An 18,477-nucleotide genomic window follows, 5' to 3' on the forward strand; every position below is an offset into this window, starting at 1 on the left:
TTATAGAGTATGTTATCTGACTTTTATTAAATAACATTCATATATATCATCTAAATTCAGCTAACAGATTGATACTTAAGGTGATTTTGAAAATACTTTTATTTTGGGCTTGAACTAGGCAGAATCTTAAGTATGGGGCCTGTGTTGGTAAGAAAAATATGCATGAAAACAAAATAGTTAAAATTCAGTGAGCACTTATTATGTGTCATGCACTCTTCTGAATATTTTAAACATATCTCATTTAATTTCACAACAACCTGTGGAGATAAGTAATAGTATAATCCTGATTTTACTAAATAGTAAATAGAGAGTGTAAGTAATTTGGCCAAGCTCACCTTGCTAGTAAGTAGTGGAACAGAAATTTGAAACAGGAAATAGGGCCTCAGAACCAAGCTCTCATCCATCCACTACTTCCTTTCAAAGAAAAGCCAATAGGTTATGTAAACCTGAAAACCCTGAAAGTAACAAGCAAATTTTATAATTTTCATTCATGTTATAAATAATATTATAAATTATATATTATACTAAAAAACAAACTACTAAGAAAAAGGATACACAGTTTTTAATTTATGAAAATTCCTTATATTTGCCCACCAATTATTTATCAGATTGTTTTTTCAGAACTTTTATAAAAGCATCTTTTGGAACTTCAACGTTGCCAACTTTTCTGAGTTTTTTCTTTCCTTCTGCTTGTCTCCTCAAAAGTTTCATCTTTCGGGTAATATCACCGCCATACTGAAACATATTTTTAAAAATTGGAAGACCAAATCACTCCACAGAAACATAATCATACAATTACATAATACATCAACACAACTACAACCACTTTACACTTATTATCCATGGAGGTAGACATCTCCAAAGTTACCTCTCTAATCCCCTTCCTAGCAGATCCTAGTTTTTCTACCTTCTGAAAGAATGATAAAGGCTTTACTTATTTTTTCGTATGGAAATGAACATCTCCAAGGAAACCTAGTACTACATTGTGCATGTCAAGGAAGAATTATCAATCTCCTTATTGATTCAAGGCTTGAAATTTTGGATTATATAGCTGTAGTCTATACTGAAACTCACATGGGCATAAATGTTCCAGTCCCTATGCTAAGGACTGAGAGACACCACTTATCACTTAATATAATAACAGTTAAGAATATTACGTTTGTTAATAGATGACACCAGCAAACTTGGCAAAGCAACACAGGAGAGGTGGATTTCAATTCCCACCCTTTTCCCACTGTAAGACAAAGCCATGGTCTTCAAAATCTTTCCTTATAAATTCGATCAACAAAACATGTTATCCTGGCCATAACTTATATAAAATACTTTCTTAGGTATTACTTACATATAAAGGAATTTTTATAAGATGGAAAAATATTTAAGACTGGGATCAAAATGAATACGCTATCATAGTCAAGCTAAAATTTACCTATTTAAAAAGAAAATTTGGATATGAAAGGACATTATAAACACCAACAATAGAAACCAAGATACTTATACCCCCTTTTGATTTTAAACTCATAAAATAGATATATCATTAAAAAGTAGAATATAGGTAGATACGTACACATTTTGCCAAAACATTTTTCCTATAAGCTTTCACACTGTAAAAGAGGAAATTTCATATCAGTACATAAGTTCAATATACTATTCAAAAGTACTTTATTTTCACAATCTCCCCTTTACTAAAGATTTAAATGATCGTGTCATACCTGTGTAAAACCGCCATAAGCAAATAACTAGCTCAAATGCTCTTGTATTTGAAAGTATTTGAGATAAAATAGAAAATCGATTCAACAGGAATATCAACATAAATTTTATTAAGAATAAAAAAAAGGTCAAGGCTTAAGTCTTGTGGGTAGTCTTGATTAGGCCAAACTCAAGCATGGTGTGACCTTGATTGCTGTTCAATTATATAAGGTCATTTCTGGCTCAACCTAAAAATACTACCACTACTACTTCCAAAAAAATTAAAGATGGTTGTTATCTTATTACTAACTCCTCCGAGTGTGGGTCAAGAGTATCTAGGAATATAAAGAATATACTACTTTTATAAAACCCATTTCAGGGTAAACTGAATTCAGGGTAAATAATTTTAATATATCCATCCAAACAGGTATAAACTAATCTATTTCATTCATGTTTCAGAGAAATGTGGACGATCAGAAATTCAAAAATAGCTCCATTATTATGTAGTCCTTAAGAAGACGTATTCATGAAACACAAAATTACTAACTAAAGCAAGACAGTATTAAGAAATGAAATTCATTGCAAATCTAGGCATAAACTTTATCTCAAGACTTTATGAAAATGATTGTTGTATTTCACTGCTACAGATACATTAGGTTTGGGTTAACCTAGAATTGAACAGCAATTTCCAACTGAGGAGATACTTCTGATTTCCCAGAAGTTTTAAGCTCATCAAGGAAAGGAAATGGGAAATGCTGCAGGATACTTCCTACACATATTATTAGTTACAGAGCAGCTTATTCGATGTTCTGATTTATACATTTTAGGAAAAGGACCCATTTCCTACACAAATTAGCCTATGTTCCAAGTCTGCTATATCACGTGAGGTCCCTAATCTAGAATGCAAAGCCTAACATGATAATAGCATTACTCTCTCACCTTTCTGATTTACAACCTCACTAGCCCTGAGAAAGTGATATTAAATGCTTTAAGTAAAAATCAGTTTAATTTTGTCTTTTGGAAGAATATCTCCAAAACCTTTTGTTTCAGTTCCTATTAGCTTATAATCTACTTGAAGGTATAAAACCATAAAAACTTTACAGAAATTCCTTACCCAGGAAATTCAGTACAGCCATTCAATAAATGGGTGGAAAAAAAGCAATTCCTCAAAACCATATACATTATATTAATAACCATAAATAATATCACCCAAAAGTGTTACATAATTCAAAGTAACAATCAATTAAATTAATGGAATTAAGAGTCAGATTAGTGTTTCTACAAGTAGGAATAAAGCTTAGGCCAATGTTAAGTTATATTTTTCAGTATTCTTTCATTTTATAGGTATATCATTTCTAAAACCAACCCAGGAACAAGAATGAATTTCAACTCACGTTTCTCTTGCAATGATTTTACTTCCGACAGCAGCTTGAACTGCTATCTCAAATAGCTGCCTAGGAAGAGAATCCTTCAGACGTTCACATATGGCTTTGCCAACAGAGTGTGCTTTATCTCTGAGACAGACAAAATCCAAGTATTTACATATCATAAATAAGAATGTTTAAAGTAGCTTTCTAGTCCATATGCATAATCAATATAAAGGTGATTTCTTAAGGAGGTTCAAATGGAACACATTTATCATCAATATCACTTACTCTGAATCATGTATGACTTTTCTGATTGCAAAAATAACATGGTCTATTATAGAAAATCTAGAACAAAAAAACATTAGAAAAGAAAAACCATTCCTTTATTTATTTTTTTTTTTTTGAGGAAGATTAGCCCTGAGCTAACTACTGCCAATCCTCTTTTCTCTGAGGAAGGCTGGCCCTGAGCTAACATACATGCCCATCTTCCTCTACTTTTTATATGGGACACCTACCACAGCATGGCGTGCCATGCAGTGCCATGTCCACACCTGGGATCCGAACTGGTGAACCCTGGGCCACCGAGAAGCAGAACGTGAACTTAATTGCTGTGCCACCAGGCCAGTCCCAGAAAACCCATTCTTGATGCCCTTCCCCTCAGCCATATAAAACCAACTATTAAACATTTTAGAATGTTTATGTTAAACATATATCCTTCTAGTTATTTTCCTGCATACATATTTATATGTTTTTTACAGTTTGGATCATAGTGTATATGATATATTCTACCTTTTTATTTAATAGATTTTTTTTTTACTTTTTATTAAGATTATCATAGTTTACAACCTTGTGAAATTTCAGTTGTACATTATTGTTTGTCAGTCGTGTTGTGGGTACACCACTTCACCCTTTGTGCCCACCCCCTACCCCCCTTTCCCCTGGTAACCACTAATCTGTTTTCTTCGTCTACATGTTTAACTTCCACATATGAGTGGAGTCATACATAGATTGTCTTCCTCTATCTGGCTTATTTCACTTAACATAATTCCCTCAAGATCCACCCATGTTGTTGTGAAGGGGTGATTTTATCCTTTTTTCTGGCTTAGTATTCCATTGTATATATATACTATATCTTCTTTATCCAATCATCAGTTGATGGGCACTTATGTTGCTTCCATGTCTTGGCTATTGTAAATAATGCTGCAATGAACATAGGGGTGCACGGGACTTTTGGAATTGCTGATTTCAAGTTCTTTGGATAGATACCCAGTAGTTGGATGGCTGGGTCATACGGTATTTCTATTTTTAATTTTTTGGGAAATCTCCATACTGTTTTCCATAGTGGCTGCACCAGCTTGCATTCCCACCAGCAGTGTATGAGGGTTCCTTTTTCTCCACAACCTCGCCAACATTTGTTACTTTTTGTTTGTGTTATTTTTGCCATTCTAATGGGTGTAAGGTGATATCTTAGTGTAGTTTTGATCTGCATTTCTCTGATGATCACTGATGATAAGGATCTCTTCATGTGCCTAGTGGCCATCCATATACCTTCTTTGAAGAAATGACTGTTCATGTCCCCTGCCCATTCTTTGATCAGGCTGTTTGATTTTTTGTTGTTGAGTTGTGTGAGTCCTTTACATATTATGGAGATTAACCCTTTGTCAGATATATGACTTGTAAATATTTTTTCCCAGTTAGTGGGTTGTTTTTTTGTTTCAATCCTGTTTTCCCTTGCCTTGAAGAAGCTCTTTAGTCCGATGAAGTCCCATTTGTTTATTCTTTCTATTGTTTCCCTTGTCTGGGACGACATGGTGTTAACAAACATTTTTTAAGTCACCAAATATTACTCTACAGTACAGTTTTAATGGTTTAAAATAATAGATTATTATCCAGGTGCTCCATAATTTATTTTAACCAATCTGCTATTTCTTGAACATGTAGGGTATTTCATTTTTCATTATTATAAATTTTTTTATGAAGATAAAAAACATTTTCTCAATTCTAGATCTCACATAAAGTTTAAAACCCATTTTCTTTTGTCTTACCTGTATAAGCAAGGGCAACATTTTAAGGGCAACATTCCTTTCCATGACATTATTCTTTCTGGCTATCATAATTCTATTCTCCTTTCATATTTTTATAGTTTGGAAACAGAAGCATGGAAAAAGAATGGAAGGAAAAACTAGTAAAGGGAAATTTAATCAATTACCTTTAAAAGTTTTCAAAATGTAGCTGTCAAATAAAAATGAGCAACCAATAGTTAAATAAAAACATGTCAAAAGTCATTCCTTTCATACTCCATGATTAGTTTCTATTCAACTTACTTGTGTACGACAGTTACTAGCTCCTCTACAAGATTTCCGTTCAGTAGAATATCCATTTTTACAAGGTCTGCAGTCTGGTAGCCAGCATCTTCGTAATCAAAACTGAACAGGAAAAATGTCCAAGTGTTAGATAAACATTATACTTCCCAAGAGATTACATTTTTCTTTCTTTGCAAATCTTTGCTACCCGGTTCTATACCCCCCTATTTTATTTCCATCAAAACAGTCCATGTACATTTCAGGTGAATGGATCTAAGTGACCACAGTAAGAAAGCAACTTCCTCATCTTTTTATATTTATGAAATGAGAGGCAAAAGCAACTGGAACATGCTCTATAGAAGGAAGGAAAAGAAACTAGTACACCGTCTACAAAAACGGATCACTGAAGGCAAATGTCACCTTCCTACTGTCCCCTCCCAGCAGCTGGCTGACCGCATAAAGTAGTATATACTAACTACTCATTCTCAGATTCATGAGTTGGGTTTCTATTCAGTTTTTTATTACCAGCTAAATAAATGCTATGGCATTGATAAACAGCCATTAATAAGTGAGATTTTTGGATTTCATATATAGCTCTTCAGTTTGAACCTTCACAGTGCTTTTTTGAGGATAAAATGAGTTCATGCATGTAAAGCACTTGACCTGTGCCTAGTAAATAGAGATCCTAGTCTAGCACATACAAACACCTAGTGTCAGCTATTACTAGTAACAATATGATCAAAGCTTACAATGAAATTAAAACAGACATGTTTAACGAGAGTTTAATTTACAAACCTAAAGTCTAATGAGAAAGGAAATTTCAGTTATGCTTACATGTCTTCTCGATTATGGACAAGAACATGTGTATTCCTATTGTCTTAATTTTAAAACAAACTGGTGCCTAGAGTTGCAGATACGTTTGGTTTCTAAAGGTTTTCAGCAGGAAGGTCACGAAGTGATACCAATGCTCTCTAAAACCAGATTACTGCCTAAAGTTGCTAAAATCCATTCTTTCTTCAACAAACATCATTAAGCACTTACTATCTGAAAGACATCGTATTAAGTATTATGCAGAATACAAAGAGAGCTAAAACATAGTCCCTAGACTTTCACCTTGTTTACAGCTTTAGTATGTTTTCCGCTCCAAAATTTTGTGTTTCCAAGCCAGCCCAACGGAAACCTAACCTCTATTCAAAACACGAGCATTCAAGGGTACTTCAAATGCAGGGAAGACCTTCAGAACTCCAAAAGGCTACTGGGGGATTGAGGGCAAACAGCTCTATTGGTTAAGTAACAGAAGCAGCCTCACTACAGTCTTTATATAACACAGGAATCCCCCTTCCGACCCAGCTGCAGGAGATTCTTGCCATTTAGGATCAGGGAAATTGTTCCTGATCTCAATCCATGAAAGATCTACGGCCTAGGTTAGAAGGCCATGGACTACGATGAAGTTTTGTTAGGAATTGACTGCATATGAAAAACATCCATCTTGAACGTAAGAACAAAAGAACCTTAATTTTGGAAGCTGGAATTATTTTATTTTTACATAGTTCAAAGTAAACCATGTTCTCTCATTTAATTTGAAATATATCAAAGTTTCCAAGCGAAAAGACTTCAGGACCACTTAACAGAGAAAGTGGTACCCAAAAGCAAACTACAATCGACAGACTTTTGTTAAAAATGTTCATAAACATTCAGCTTAGTAATCATTCTTTTGTCTATAGTAACTGTTTAACAACAAGCTGCCTCAATTCATTTTACTTTAAATTCCATTGCCACTTTTTCTGAAAGAAGACACAGAAGGAAAAAATGAGTGACAAAGCAGAAAAAATAAATTCTCAAAAGAAACAAATGTAAAATTCCTTGGTATCAAGAGTTACAGAGGCAGGCCCCATGGCTGAGTGGTTGAGTTCGTGTGTTCTGCTTCGGTAGCCCGGGGTTCGCTGGTTCGGATCCTGGGTGCGGACCTAGCGCTGCTCATCAGGCCACGCTGAGGTGGCATCCCACAGAGCAGAACTAGAAGATACAACTAGGTACTGGGGGACTTTCAGGAGAAGAAGAAGGAAAAAAAGATTGACAACAGATGTTAGCTCAGGTGCCAATCTTTTAAAAGAAAAAAAAGAAAAGAAAAAGATTTATGCCCTCTTCACTGAAAAGTTAATTTCATAAAGCTAATAATCTTCCAGATACTGTAGCATATTCTTTAAACATTGGAATTTTTCTTTGAATGTTCAGTTTAAACACCTGTGCACATACATGTGTGCATGTATGTGTGCGTTCTACAGACATGAATGTTCATTCTTCCCTTTACTTCCTCAGTATGTTTTATATTTCCTTTATACTCTATTATATGCCATCCAGTAATAGACTTTAGGATACTAAGGGTATCAAGTCATTTACACCAAGAAAAAATAATCCCCAAATCTATGCACCAAGTTCCTTATTTGTTATTTAATATTAACTCTTCCTTCACTTTTATTAGGCTGTTCCTCCATGTACTCCTATGGGATAAGACAATAGTTTTCATGATGTGGACCACTTATTCCTGGCAAGACCGAGTTATTAAAGTGTTCAAACATAAGGGGCACAACTAAGCATTTTTTACATACAAAGTATGTACTTCTATTTTTCAAAGGTATACAGATGCTCCCAGGATTACATAACATATGAATACATTTTAAAAGTGCCACTGAGGTCAGAGTAGCTTTTTGAAATTATGTCTAATTCTTAATCAACAGACAGGAGGAATACAACTCTTTTTGTGAAGAGGGCACTAAAATTTTTTCATTAAGAGGGTAAGAGTTTGATGAATCAAAGGAACTCATTCTCCCATAAGCAAATTGCAAGCACTCTGTAAAACTTGTAATGTTGCTCCAAGCCTCCTAGCCTTAGAGTGTGATTCTCAACTATCTTCAAGAGAGCTGAGATTGTTAAATAAGTGAAGTTATTAGTGCACTCTTGATGGTCAATATTTCAAAAATATTGTCCAGGTATCCGAGTTTCCCATTAAATTTTTACCTAGCATATCCAGAAGACAGGGATTTCAGTGAATCATAAAAATCCACCACAATTTCATTCAAAGGGAAGAGATATTTAAGCATAACTCTATTTTGATCAATAAACATCATATCCTTCTCAACTGCCCTTCGAGCCTAAAAAGGAAAGAAAAATATGTTTAATGATAATCTAGTCAAATAATGATTTAAAAATGAATACAGATATTAAACTTTAAAATTTCCTTACAAATTCTAATAAAGACTGGGCAAAACGAAGGAATATTTCTTTAATGGTCTAGTAAAAACTTGCGAGCAATTCCTAATACAGAGAGAACCATTTCGTAGTTCAATTACAGAATACTTGCTACCAAAGCTTTTAATCTTTTGTCTTTATCTAATAATGTTATCTTTTTTAATTATACAGTTTTTCATTTAACAATAAATTAAATTTAACTACAGATAAAGTCAAAGTTGTAATTTCTTGTTTTACAAATAAAGAAATTAGGTCCAGGGAAACTAAATGATTGAGCAAAGTAATAATCTAGCTTGTGGTAACAGAATTAAAATTCAAGTCTATTAGTCATCATTTGAGGGTTCTTTCCAGTGTGTGTCAGAGTATTTCAAATAGGTGTTTTTTGAGGAATATGATTATATCTGATTTGTGGATTAAATCATTATTACAGTGTGGCAAAACCTAAAGCACAACGGGGAATATCCTTCAATCAAAGGTCTCTGAAGTATTATAATTACCTTTCAAACTATATTGAACTTCAGCTACTCAAAAAGGCTAAAACAAATTACACTTTAGCTATTCAGGATAAATAAGCATCCAATTTCTTTCCTTTGGGCTAAAATATCAATGCAGTAAACTAACACAGATGATCAAAAATTCTGGCTCTATTTTTCTTATTTAAAATCAAAATAATTTTTAAAAGTATGTGTGTCTACATCTACAGGTATAGATATAGATCTCTTTCTCTCTCCATATGTATAGATCTTTATGAAAATTTCTTATTAAATTCAATGTGCTCTGCAGAGAGAAATCTTTCAAAACCTGAGCTGGGAAGCACTGTTTGAGAGAACTAAAACTTACTTTTGTATTAAATTGTATTATATTTATACCTGGCAAAGCATCATTATTTTTCCAGTATATTCATCTGGTGTGATAATGGTGCCCAAAACAACTGGCTCCAAATATTCTGTTACTTTTGACTTATCAGGGAATTGTGCAGGATTGATGATTGTAATTTCCTTTTCTCTATATTCCTAAAAATATGAAAAGACACCAATAGTTAAAAAGAAGTCTTAATTATTACCATGTTTTTAAATTTCCTTTAATTTATAGTACATGCTAGAATTTATTGTTACTAAATTTGTTGGAATAAAAACAAAAGAATTCTGAAAGGTTAGAATACTATCTTAACATGCTTTTGATTAAGAAAACTCTCCAATTATAATCATTTAACATTTATTAATAAGTAATGTATTCTGGTTATTGACGTTTACTAAACCCATTTCATGTACCATTTAAAAATAGTATGACCTAAGAATACATTTTAATCTGCCCCTTATAAGGGATTATAATTAGTTTCCTAAATTAATTTTGTTGGAAAATATTTACAGTCCCAAAGTTAATACTTGTTTAAAATGAATAGACTGCCACTTAGAGGGAATATGGTCTCTATCATTAACTTGAAATCTGAAATCTCCTACAGCCATGTAGGAATGAAAGCTTTACTTTTCATAAGATAAATTATTTATAACCAAAACTATATTCTTCATCTCTCTGCTGGATGTAGAACAGTATTTTCAGTACTAACTCTATTTTTTACCCTCAGTAACAGACAAGTATTGATAATGTGGAGATTTTACCTGGTTCAGAAAAATATTGCATAAATTAGTTCTCAAGTAGCTTCTCCATCATTATTCATAAGGTAATTCAACTTTTACTATGACTAATCAAGACATATTTAGTTTTAGTAGCCAGTCAGCTACTTGTATACTAAAAAGTTTCTCTTGCATTTTGCATACATGTACACACACATTTATTTTTCCCTTGTATGCTGGTTCACAACAGTACCTTTATCAATTTTGCTGATGAAAGAACAGCTTTATATGGAACAGTAGGGGTTGTCAAGATAACAGAAGCATTATATTCCTGCTCTAGTCGCTGGTTGAAAACTTCCATATGCAGAAGTCCAAGAAATCCCAACCTGGGGGAGAAAAAGCCAAACTCCAAAATATTTATGTCCCATGGGCTCTATTTTCTTTGATAAATATATTGTTACTTTGTAGGGGAGAGGTGGAATTGAAAGTCTTTGAGCATTCACATCATAATTAAATGCTAGCATAATTTCACTGAGAAAGATACAATTCTTCCATTTGGATTCTATTTAAAATCACTATAAAACTTACCCATAAAATATGAATCTATAGTGTGAAACAGACAGACATTAATTGTTTTAGTTCACGTTATACTAATATGAATTTATCTTCAGAAATGTTCAAGAGCAATAAATCATTTAAACTTTATTTTTCAATAAAAATGGGACCCTACTACGCAACTGAATCTTACCTCCAGCCAGCACCTAGGGCAAGGCTACTATCCCGACGAACTGTCACACTGGAATCATTTAAAGTCAGTTTGTCTACAGCACTCTTCAGATTATTATACTCAGATTGATCTACAGGGTACATTCCTGGGGACACAATGATTTCCAATTATCACATGTGAAAAGTTGCCTACAGAACTAAGTTAATATATAATGATGCCCAGTTCAAAATTAATCATCTAGCTTTTAAATTACTTTCCTATATTTCACTGACCAAAATACTGGCTTGCTTAAAAGGCTATGAATATTAAGTTACACTGGCTTCAAAGTATCTTGCAAGTTTCATAGCCTTAATAAATTTAAGTGTGAATCTAGCTTCAGACCCCAAGTGACATTTTTATGCTTTTGCAAAAATACAGAGAAAACAAAAAGAGGCATGGGAATTAGGTCTATTAGGAAAAATACATTGTGTTTAGTTCAAGAAACAAAAGTGCAAGACATTCCACATCCACAAATGAAACTCTATCAGTAGATAAACAACAGTAGAAATGAAAACTACACTGAATTCTTAATTCTCTAGAGCAGATTATCCATTAAAATCAAATATAAATTCTGCTTTTTTCAATTCACTGACAAAAACTAAGAAGTTACTGACTCATCAGATTCTCTTTCTTCTCAAGTCTTCCAAAATCCAAATGAATGACTTTGCCTAAACTGGAGGGTAAACCAAGTTCATAATTCCCAATGAGAGATACTAAAGGGAGAAAAATGAGGACTGGCTGGATACTCAGCACAGAAAAACTGGATGACCTTCAATTAGGTGTTCCTCTTTCAAATGTCTGTAATACCACACAGAAGAAAAAGGCTGTGAAGTTACACACACGTGAGGTGACACTATTCTCTGCCATGTCTACACTAGTACAATATTAAAGAAAGACCAGCAAAGAGGAAGGCACTCAGTAAATGTCCACTGATAACTGGTAATAAAACCATCTTATTTAGAAAACTATTTCAAATATAATGACCTACTCTCTAGGGAAACACGAAGGAAGTGCATATTACTATGCTCTTCTATGTATCAAGGAGCTTGTTTCTTAATAGCTTATTACTTAAATGTCTTAAAAAAATGTAGGAAATGATCTCCCACATAAAATTTCAGCATACTGATATTAAATAGCACACAAAAAAACAAACAGTATTCTGGAATTAGCTCTTATTTAAAATAACTATTTCCAGTAATTTATATTTTAATTTACACAATCAATTGGCCCTCATCCTCTGAATTTGTGAGCTCCTCACCTGCAAATACCATTGGTTTCGCTGATTTAAACCCAGGCAAGGGCTCCACTGGTTGTTTATGTAAATATAATGTGTCTCCTATTTGTGCTTCAGTGACATCTTTCATCCCAGCAATCAGATAGCCCACCTGTCCTGCATATCTAAATAAAATTATCATATGGAAATATTTACTGCTTTAACGTTTCAAGTGCACACTCACAATCAGTTCGACCTTTCCAGGAAATGATCACCCTTTCCAAATAAAACCTCACCAGACTGAAAGTAAGTGCTACATATCAATGCTCAACTCTAAGGACTGTCAGCAGAACATACCATGCTTTACAATCCTTTTTATCAAGGGCCTCTACAACACAAGCCCAAGGCCTTCTTCATGGCTCTGCCCCCCTTTGCATTTTACACAATAGCTTCTAAAATATAATGTAAACACAGAGAAACTGATAAGTACAGAAACACAAAATACTTCTTGTAATGACTATTTTATTAGTGAATTGTTACAAATGTGCTTTAAAAAAGATAAATTTTTAACCAAGTAGAAAAATGAACTCTCAACAAATCTGACATCTATTTTGATGTTCCTCTTATAGGAAAAGAGCAAATCCCAAGATTTCAGAGTTTTAATTTTTTTAAAGCAAATTTCCTACATTATAACAAATAATTTACATTTAGGATAAGGTACAAGAATCTTAACTGAAGATGCAGTAATGGTCAATATATGATATATGTGGCAGAATAGACAGACTTTACAAATATTTGAGTAAAATTAAAATAAAACAGACTGACTCACAATTAAATAAAAAATGTAATGAGCAAAACAGAGCAAGTTTAAAACATAAAAACAACATTAAACTATCAAGTGTGACTTATATAGTCACCTGGTTCAATATCTCAATTTCTACAGATAAGAAAACAAAAACCTTAATAAGCTCCAGCTATGTACCTACAGGCGATTTATCTCATCAGTACCTGGAGTATTGATGGATTAGGCACACAATAAATACTTGTTTTATAAGTGAACTCAGAACTCAGCTTTTGGAATGCATACTACCTTGCCTACCCCGCATGCCATGAATTTTAGTTACAGTTTTACCACCTTTAGTGTGAATTCCACACTAAAGAATTATCAAATTTTCTTCACTACTTTTATGTTGAAAACTCTAATTATAGAAGAATTAAAGGTCAACATTGATATCCAGTAGGGATATGGATATGAGTGAAGGAACTGTCTCTTTTATTGTCTCATCAAATACATTAAGTATAGGACCCAATCTGCATCAGATCATAAAATTAGTTAGGACTAGTCAAAAGGAATAAAAAAAAATATCAAATTTCTACTGTCCTCTATACATGAGATTCCTTCTGAAAGAGCATTCACTATAGAGGCATTAAATAACCAGGTTATGGGTTTTTTTCGAAGTTGCTAAATTGGCATCATTCTAAGCATACTGACTTGAGAAAGGCAGAGAAACCCATACAAGTGTATTTTAACTACTAATGCAGATTACTTACAGTTTATGAGTTTGCTGCTCATTAGGATTCAGGATTCCCACTTCATTAACATCATATGTCTTTTGAGTATGTGCAGATACAACTTTATCTCCTTTGGAAACCACTCCATCAAACAGCGCTACATTGGCTATCACACCCCTATACTGGTCAAAGGTGGAGTCAAATACCAAAGCTCTCAAGGGATTTTTTCGATGCACTTTAGGACTATTAAAAATAAGTAAAAAATATATACACTCAGAACAAATTAAAAAATTAATAAAATGCCTATTTTTTAACTCAAATATTATACTTAACTTACCCTAGCACTTGAGAAAGCTTGGTAACTGACAGCCAAAAGAGGACCTTTCTATAAAATAAGGTATGATGCCTATTTGTATATCAGTTCAAATTCAACCTTGAGTTTTAAATAAATGACCACTATAAAATTACTGATGAAACATGAAATATATTTGTTCAGTATTAAAGCAAAGAACAATAATTGCCAATGCAGTCAAGTCTCTTTCTTACGATGATTTTTAAGAAGAAATCCCCTACCATCTTTGTCTTTTGTTTTTCTCTACTTTATTCACCTTCATTACTAAAAATAAATAAAAAATTTATTCTCACTGACCACAAGTGTATATTTGCCATAGCTACTGAACTAAAATAACAATCAAATTTATGGTCTTTCTACTATTAAAGATAAACAAATAGTATAAAAATAGCAAAATACTTACGGGGGTATTCTTTCGATGACCGCCTGAAGAACACTTTCAACATTTGTTCCAAGTTTAGCAGAAATCTAAAAATATATATGTGAAAAAAATAAACATTTCAAGTTAAGACTCTACTTTTCTGTCCTGGTGACTGAGCTTTATGATCACAAAAAAGAAAGAATTCTAACAGTTATCAATTTGTTTGAAGAACATACTAAAGGGAAGCACAAAGCATACAGTATACTGATGGATGTCCAGTTAGGTGATTTTATTGTTCTTGGATTAAATTGGAAAAGCATTCTGCTTATGGTATTGAAAGTACACAGCTCTAAATATCTGGGTAACAATCGTGACTCTGCATGGAGTGTATGACTTTGACCAATAAATATTTTTTTGAGCTTCAAGTTCCTCATCTTATAAATGAAGTGATTATTCATACCGTGCCTAAATCTTAAGGTTGCTGTGTGGAGAAAATAAACAATATAATGGATGGCATACAGGTAACTATAAGGCATGTTATGACTATTGTTCTCAGTGAAAAAGCAAGCCAAAGGATTGAAAACACATGTGCATGACTGACCTTTGTCATCACCAATAATCGGACTGTCTCTGAAATCCTGATTTCAAAACCCATTCCCTGAATACTGGCTCTTACCCTTCAAACTCCTTCTGGATCAGTTTCTCAGCTCAGCACTAATGACATTTTGGGCTGGAGAATTCTTTGTGTGAGGGGCTGCTGTGTGCATTGTAGGATGTGTAACAGCATCCATGGAATCTCATCTACCCACAAGACGCCAGTAGCACCCAACCCCAATTTGTGACAACAAAAAATGTCTCCAGACATTGCCAAATGTTTCCTGTGAGGCAAAACTACCCCCTAATGAGAACCAATGCTCTAGATTCTAGACTTCTTTGCAACAATCCTTTAAGATCACTACCTCTAATCCACTGAACGTACTACTTTTTGTCACTATCAATTAGACTCCTGCCTCCTCCTTTTCATCCTCTCATAGATGAGACTCCAAGGTCCACTATACGGCATTCCTCTGTTCAATTACTTTCTGTTCTCTCCCTATCATAAGCAACTGGTACAACTTCAAGTGTGACTGCATCCAACTATGTCCTTTTTCTATGCCTGTAATCAGAGCAGCTTAACATTACAGGAGAAAAGTCAAGTTACTCGTCTGCTTAGTTTCTTGTGAATTCATGACCACAGATCTCAATGGACAATTAACACTTCCTGGCAGTCCCAGAACACATCCCCTAGTAAATTCACATTACCACTCGGTAAGATATTTCACATCACTTTCTTTTTCAATTCCCACATTTTCCCCTCTGGCCAATTCACTCTCAGTTGATGACTTTGCCTCTGAAGGAAACAGAAGACATCAACCACTGCCTTAACCAAATATCAGATATATCTGCACTTATACCCACAACCTCTTTGCCTTCTCTCTTGTTACCATCCGAGAATTATTCCCACTTTGAAAATTCAATCCTTCCATGCTTCTATCCCGAATCGTATTCCCTCTAATCCTTCTCAAGTTCTTACTCGTAACATCCAAAAAACTGACAACAATATAGTGTGACTTCTAGGACCTCTTTTTTACCTACACTTTCTCCCTAGGAAACCCCTTCCACTTCCCTGGCCTCAATACCACATATAGAGACTCCTAAATAGCTATCTCTGACTCAGCCCTCTCCATGAATGTCTGAATTGTAGATTTATCCAATATCCAGACTTTGGATGTCTAATAGACACTGCAAACCCACTATGTCCAAAACAGAGCTTTTTATTTTCCTCCCATATCTGTTGCTCCCCAAGTCCTCTCCATATTATCAACCAGTTGCTCAAACCCAAAGCCTCCTTGATTCTTCCCTTTATTTCACTTTCTTACATGTAACCAACAAGGAAATGTATTGTTATCTACAAAATATACAGCAAATTTGCCCACTTCTCCAACCTCACCATGACATTCTCGGCCACCACCATTTTGTACCTGGGCTATCACTGCAAGCTGGTTTCCCTGTATCCCTTCTTATCCTTTTCTAATTCATTCTCTATAACAGAACCTGAATGATCAGTTTATGTTCCTCTCTTCATTTAAAACTCTTTCGTTATTTTAGAATAATTTTCAAACTCTTTAGCACAGCAAGAGTCCCAGCATGCCTTCATTCCTGCCTACCCCACAAAGCCACCTCATCTAATTTGCCTCTCTGTTTCTTGAACATGCCAAACATGCCAAGCCTTTACATTTGCTCTTTCCTCTTCCTGGAATGCGTTTCTCCCAACTCTTCATTCTCTCAGGTCTCAGTTCATCAAAGAGGACTTCCCTAAGTTACTCTACATCACAGCATCTCTCTGAGAAAAAAGAGTTTTTCTTTGTTAAGTATGGTATTCCACCTAGAACAATACAATTTATTGAATGAATTTCCTTGACAATATCTGTCTCATTCAATAATTACTATGCTGACTTTTTTCTTTGCTTATTTAATGACCACCTCTCCAAGTAGAATATAAACACAATGAGAAGGGGTCTTGCCCGTCCTGTTCACTGCTGTGCCCCTAGCTGGCACATATCACGTAAGTATCTGAAAAATTTTCTAAAGACTTATTAAAATCAGAATAATTATACTTCAACACAACACAATCTAAGTTATGAAACAGTAATTTCAGAAATGCCTTATGAAATGATGTCCCTCTTCATAATAATAACCATTAAATTCTATGTATATATCCAAGAAAGAAAACTATCGCTTTTTCAGTTATTACCAAATTGCATGCAATCGTCCACGGTGCTGAGGGCAAACAGACGAAAAGCAGTTCTTCACCTGAAACTTGCTTTTTCAAAAATCAACCGAGATTGAAAGCAGAAACTAAACTTTACATAGTTGTGGTGACATACGATACAAGCACGCAGCACAGTCTGGCTGTGACTACTTAACACCTAAACTATCTTTAAAAGGTAAATAAAAAACTCAAATTTAAAATAGAATCGACTCTGATATTAAAAAAAAGAAAGCTATTGTTTTCTAAGATTATTACTATAGCTGGCTCTTTTATTAAAAAGCTTTGTCGGGGCTGGCCCCGTGGCTGAGTGGTTAAAGTTCCACACCCTCTGCTGTGGCAGCCCAGGGTTCACAGGTTCCAATCCCAGGCACGGACCTACTCCACTCAATACGGAAAGTAGAGGAAGACTGGCCCAGATGTTAGCTCAAAGCTAATTGTCCTCAAGCAGAAAAAGAGGAAGATTGGCGATGGATGTTACCTCAGGGCGAATCTTCCTCACCAGGAAAAAAACAAAAAAAAAAAACATAACATAAAAGCTCTTTGTCAATTCCAAGAATGATGCATACAAATGCCTTAAAATCAGTTTCAACCTGCTCTTCAAGAATATTTTCATAGAAGCAAAATAGAATAAAAGAAATAATACTGCAATTAGTTTCAGAAAGCCTATGTTTGAGTCCTGGCACATTAGCTAACTACATCTGTAATCATAAGAACATGATAACATCTTTGAGCATTCCTTGTCTCAACTGTATCAGAAGAAAAATTCCCATCTGTTCTAACTATATAAAAAGGATTTTTGGTGAGGAGCAAATGAAATATTAGTAAAAAGAATTTTTAAAACTATAAAAATAATATATAATAATAAGCTATCAAATAGTATGAAATTGCAAATAGACAGACTAACAGATTTTTAAAAGTATAACTGAGTCTTCAAAATAAAGTTATTTACCTTAATACATTCATCACTTGGAATATCAAACACCTTTTCAATTTGTTTTCCAACCCTTTCAGGATCAGCATTCTTCAGATCTATCTTAAAAAAAAATTTCATTATGTCTTAATATAAAATATAGACTGTAGTACGTATTAATAGTATATAGAGATAGTTGAAAGCATACCAGCTTTTAACGTGACCCCTTATGATTTTTTTCCCAAAGTATTAAAATAATCTGCATATGGGCAATACAATTTTAGTAAGCATGGCCACTGAAAAATAGAGGGTAGAAAGCAGAGCACGCAAAAAATTTAGACAGTTAGCTACTCAACGCAGTAGAAGAGCTCA

The 18,477-nt window shown here is 34.0% G+C and overlaps 1 protein-coding gene across 1 annotated transcript in view; it reads right to left on the reverse strand.

Moving 5' to 3' along the window:
* Positions 1-18,477, reverse strand: part of GUF1 (GTP binding elongation factor GUF1) — a 24,249-nt gene continuing 5,772 nt past the window's right edge. The window contains exons 6-17 of the mRNA XM_008519510.2: positions 18,145-18,228; positions 14,426-14,490; positions 13,710-13,913; positions 12,204-12,343; positions 10,928-11,051; positions 10,433-10,565; positions 9,475-9,618; positions 8,375-8,508; positions 5,378-5,479; positions 3,081-3,200; positions 1,565-1,601; positions 1-735 (exon numbers count right to left, since the gene is read on the reverse strand). Of these exons, the coding sequence (XP_008517732.2) occupies positions 598-735; positions 1,565-1,601; positions 3,081-3,200; positions 5,378-5,479; positions 8,375-8,508; positions 9,475-9,618; positions 10,433-10,565; positions 10,928-11,051; positions 12,204-12,343; positions 13,710-13,913; positions 14,426-14,490; positions 18,145-18,228 (1,425 nt within the window). The 3' untranslated portion in view covers positions 1-597. The remainder of the gene's footprint in view (positions 736-1,564; positions 1,602-3,080; positions 3,201-5,377; positions 5,480-8,374; positions 8,509-9,474; positions 9,619-10,432; positions 10,566-10,927; positions 11,052-12,203; positions 12,344-13,709; positions 13,914-14,425; positions 14,491-18,144; positions 18,229-18,477) is intronic.

The sequence above is a fragment of the Equus przewalskii genome, chromosome 3 (genome assembly GCF_037783145.1).
Source record: "Equus przewalskii isolate Varuska chromosome 3, EquPr2, whole genome shotgun sequence".
Classification (NCBI taxonomy): domain Eukaryota; kingdom Metazoa; phylum Chordata; class Mammalia; order Perissodactyla; family Equidae; genus Equus; species Equus przewalskii.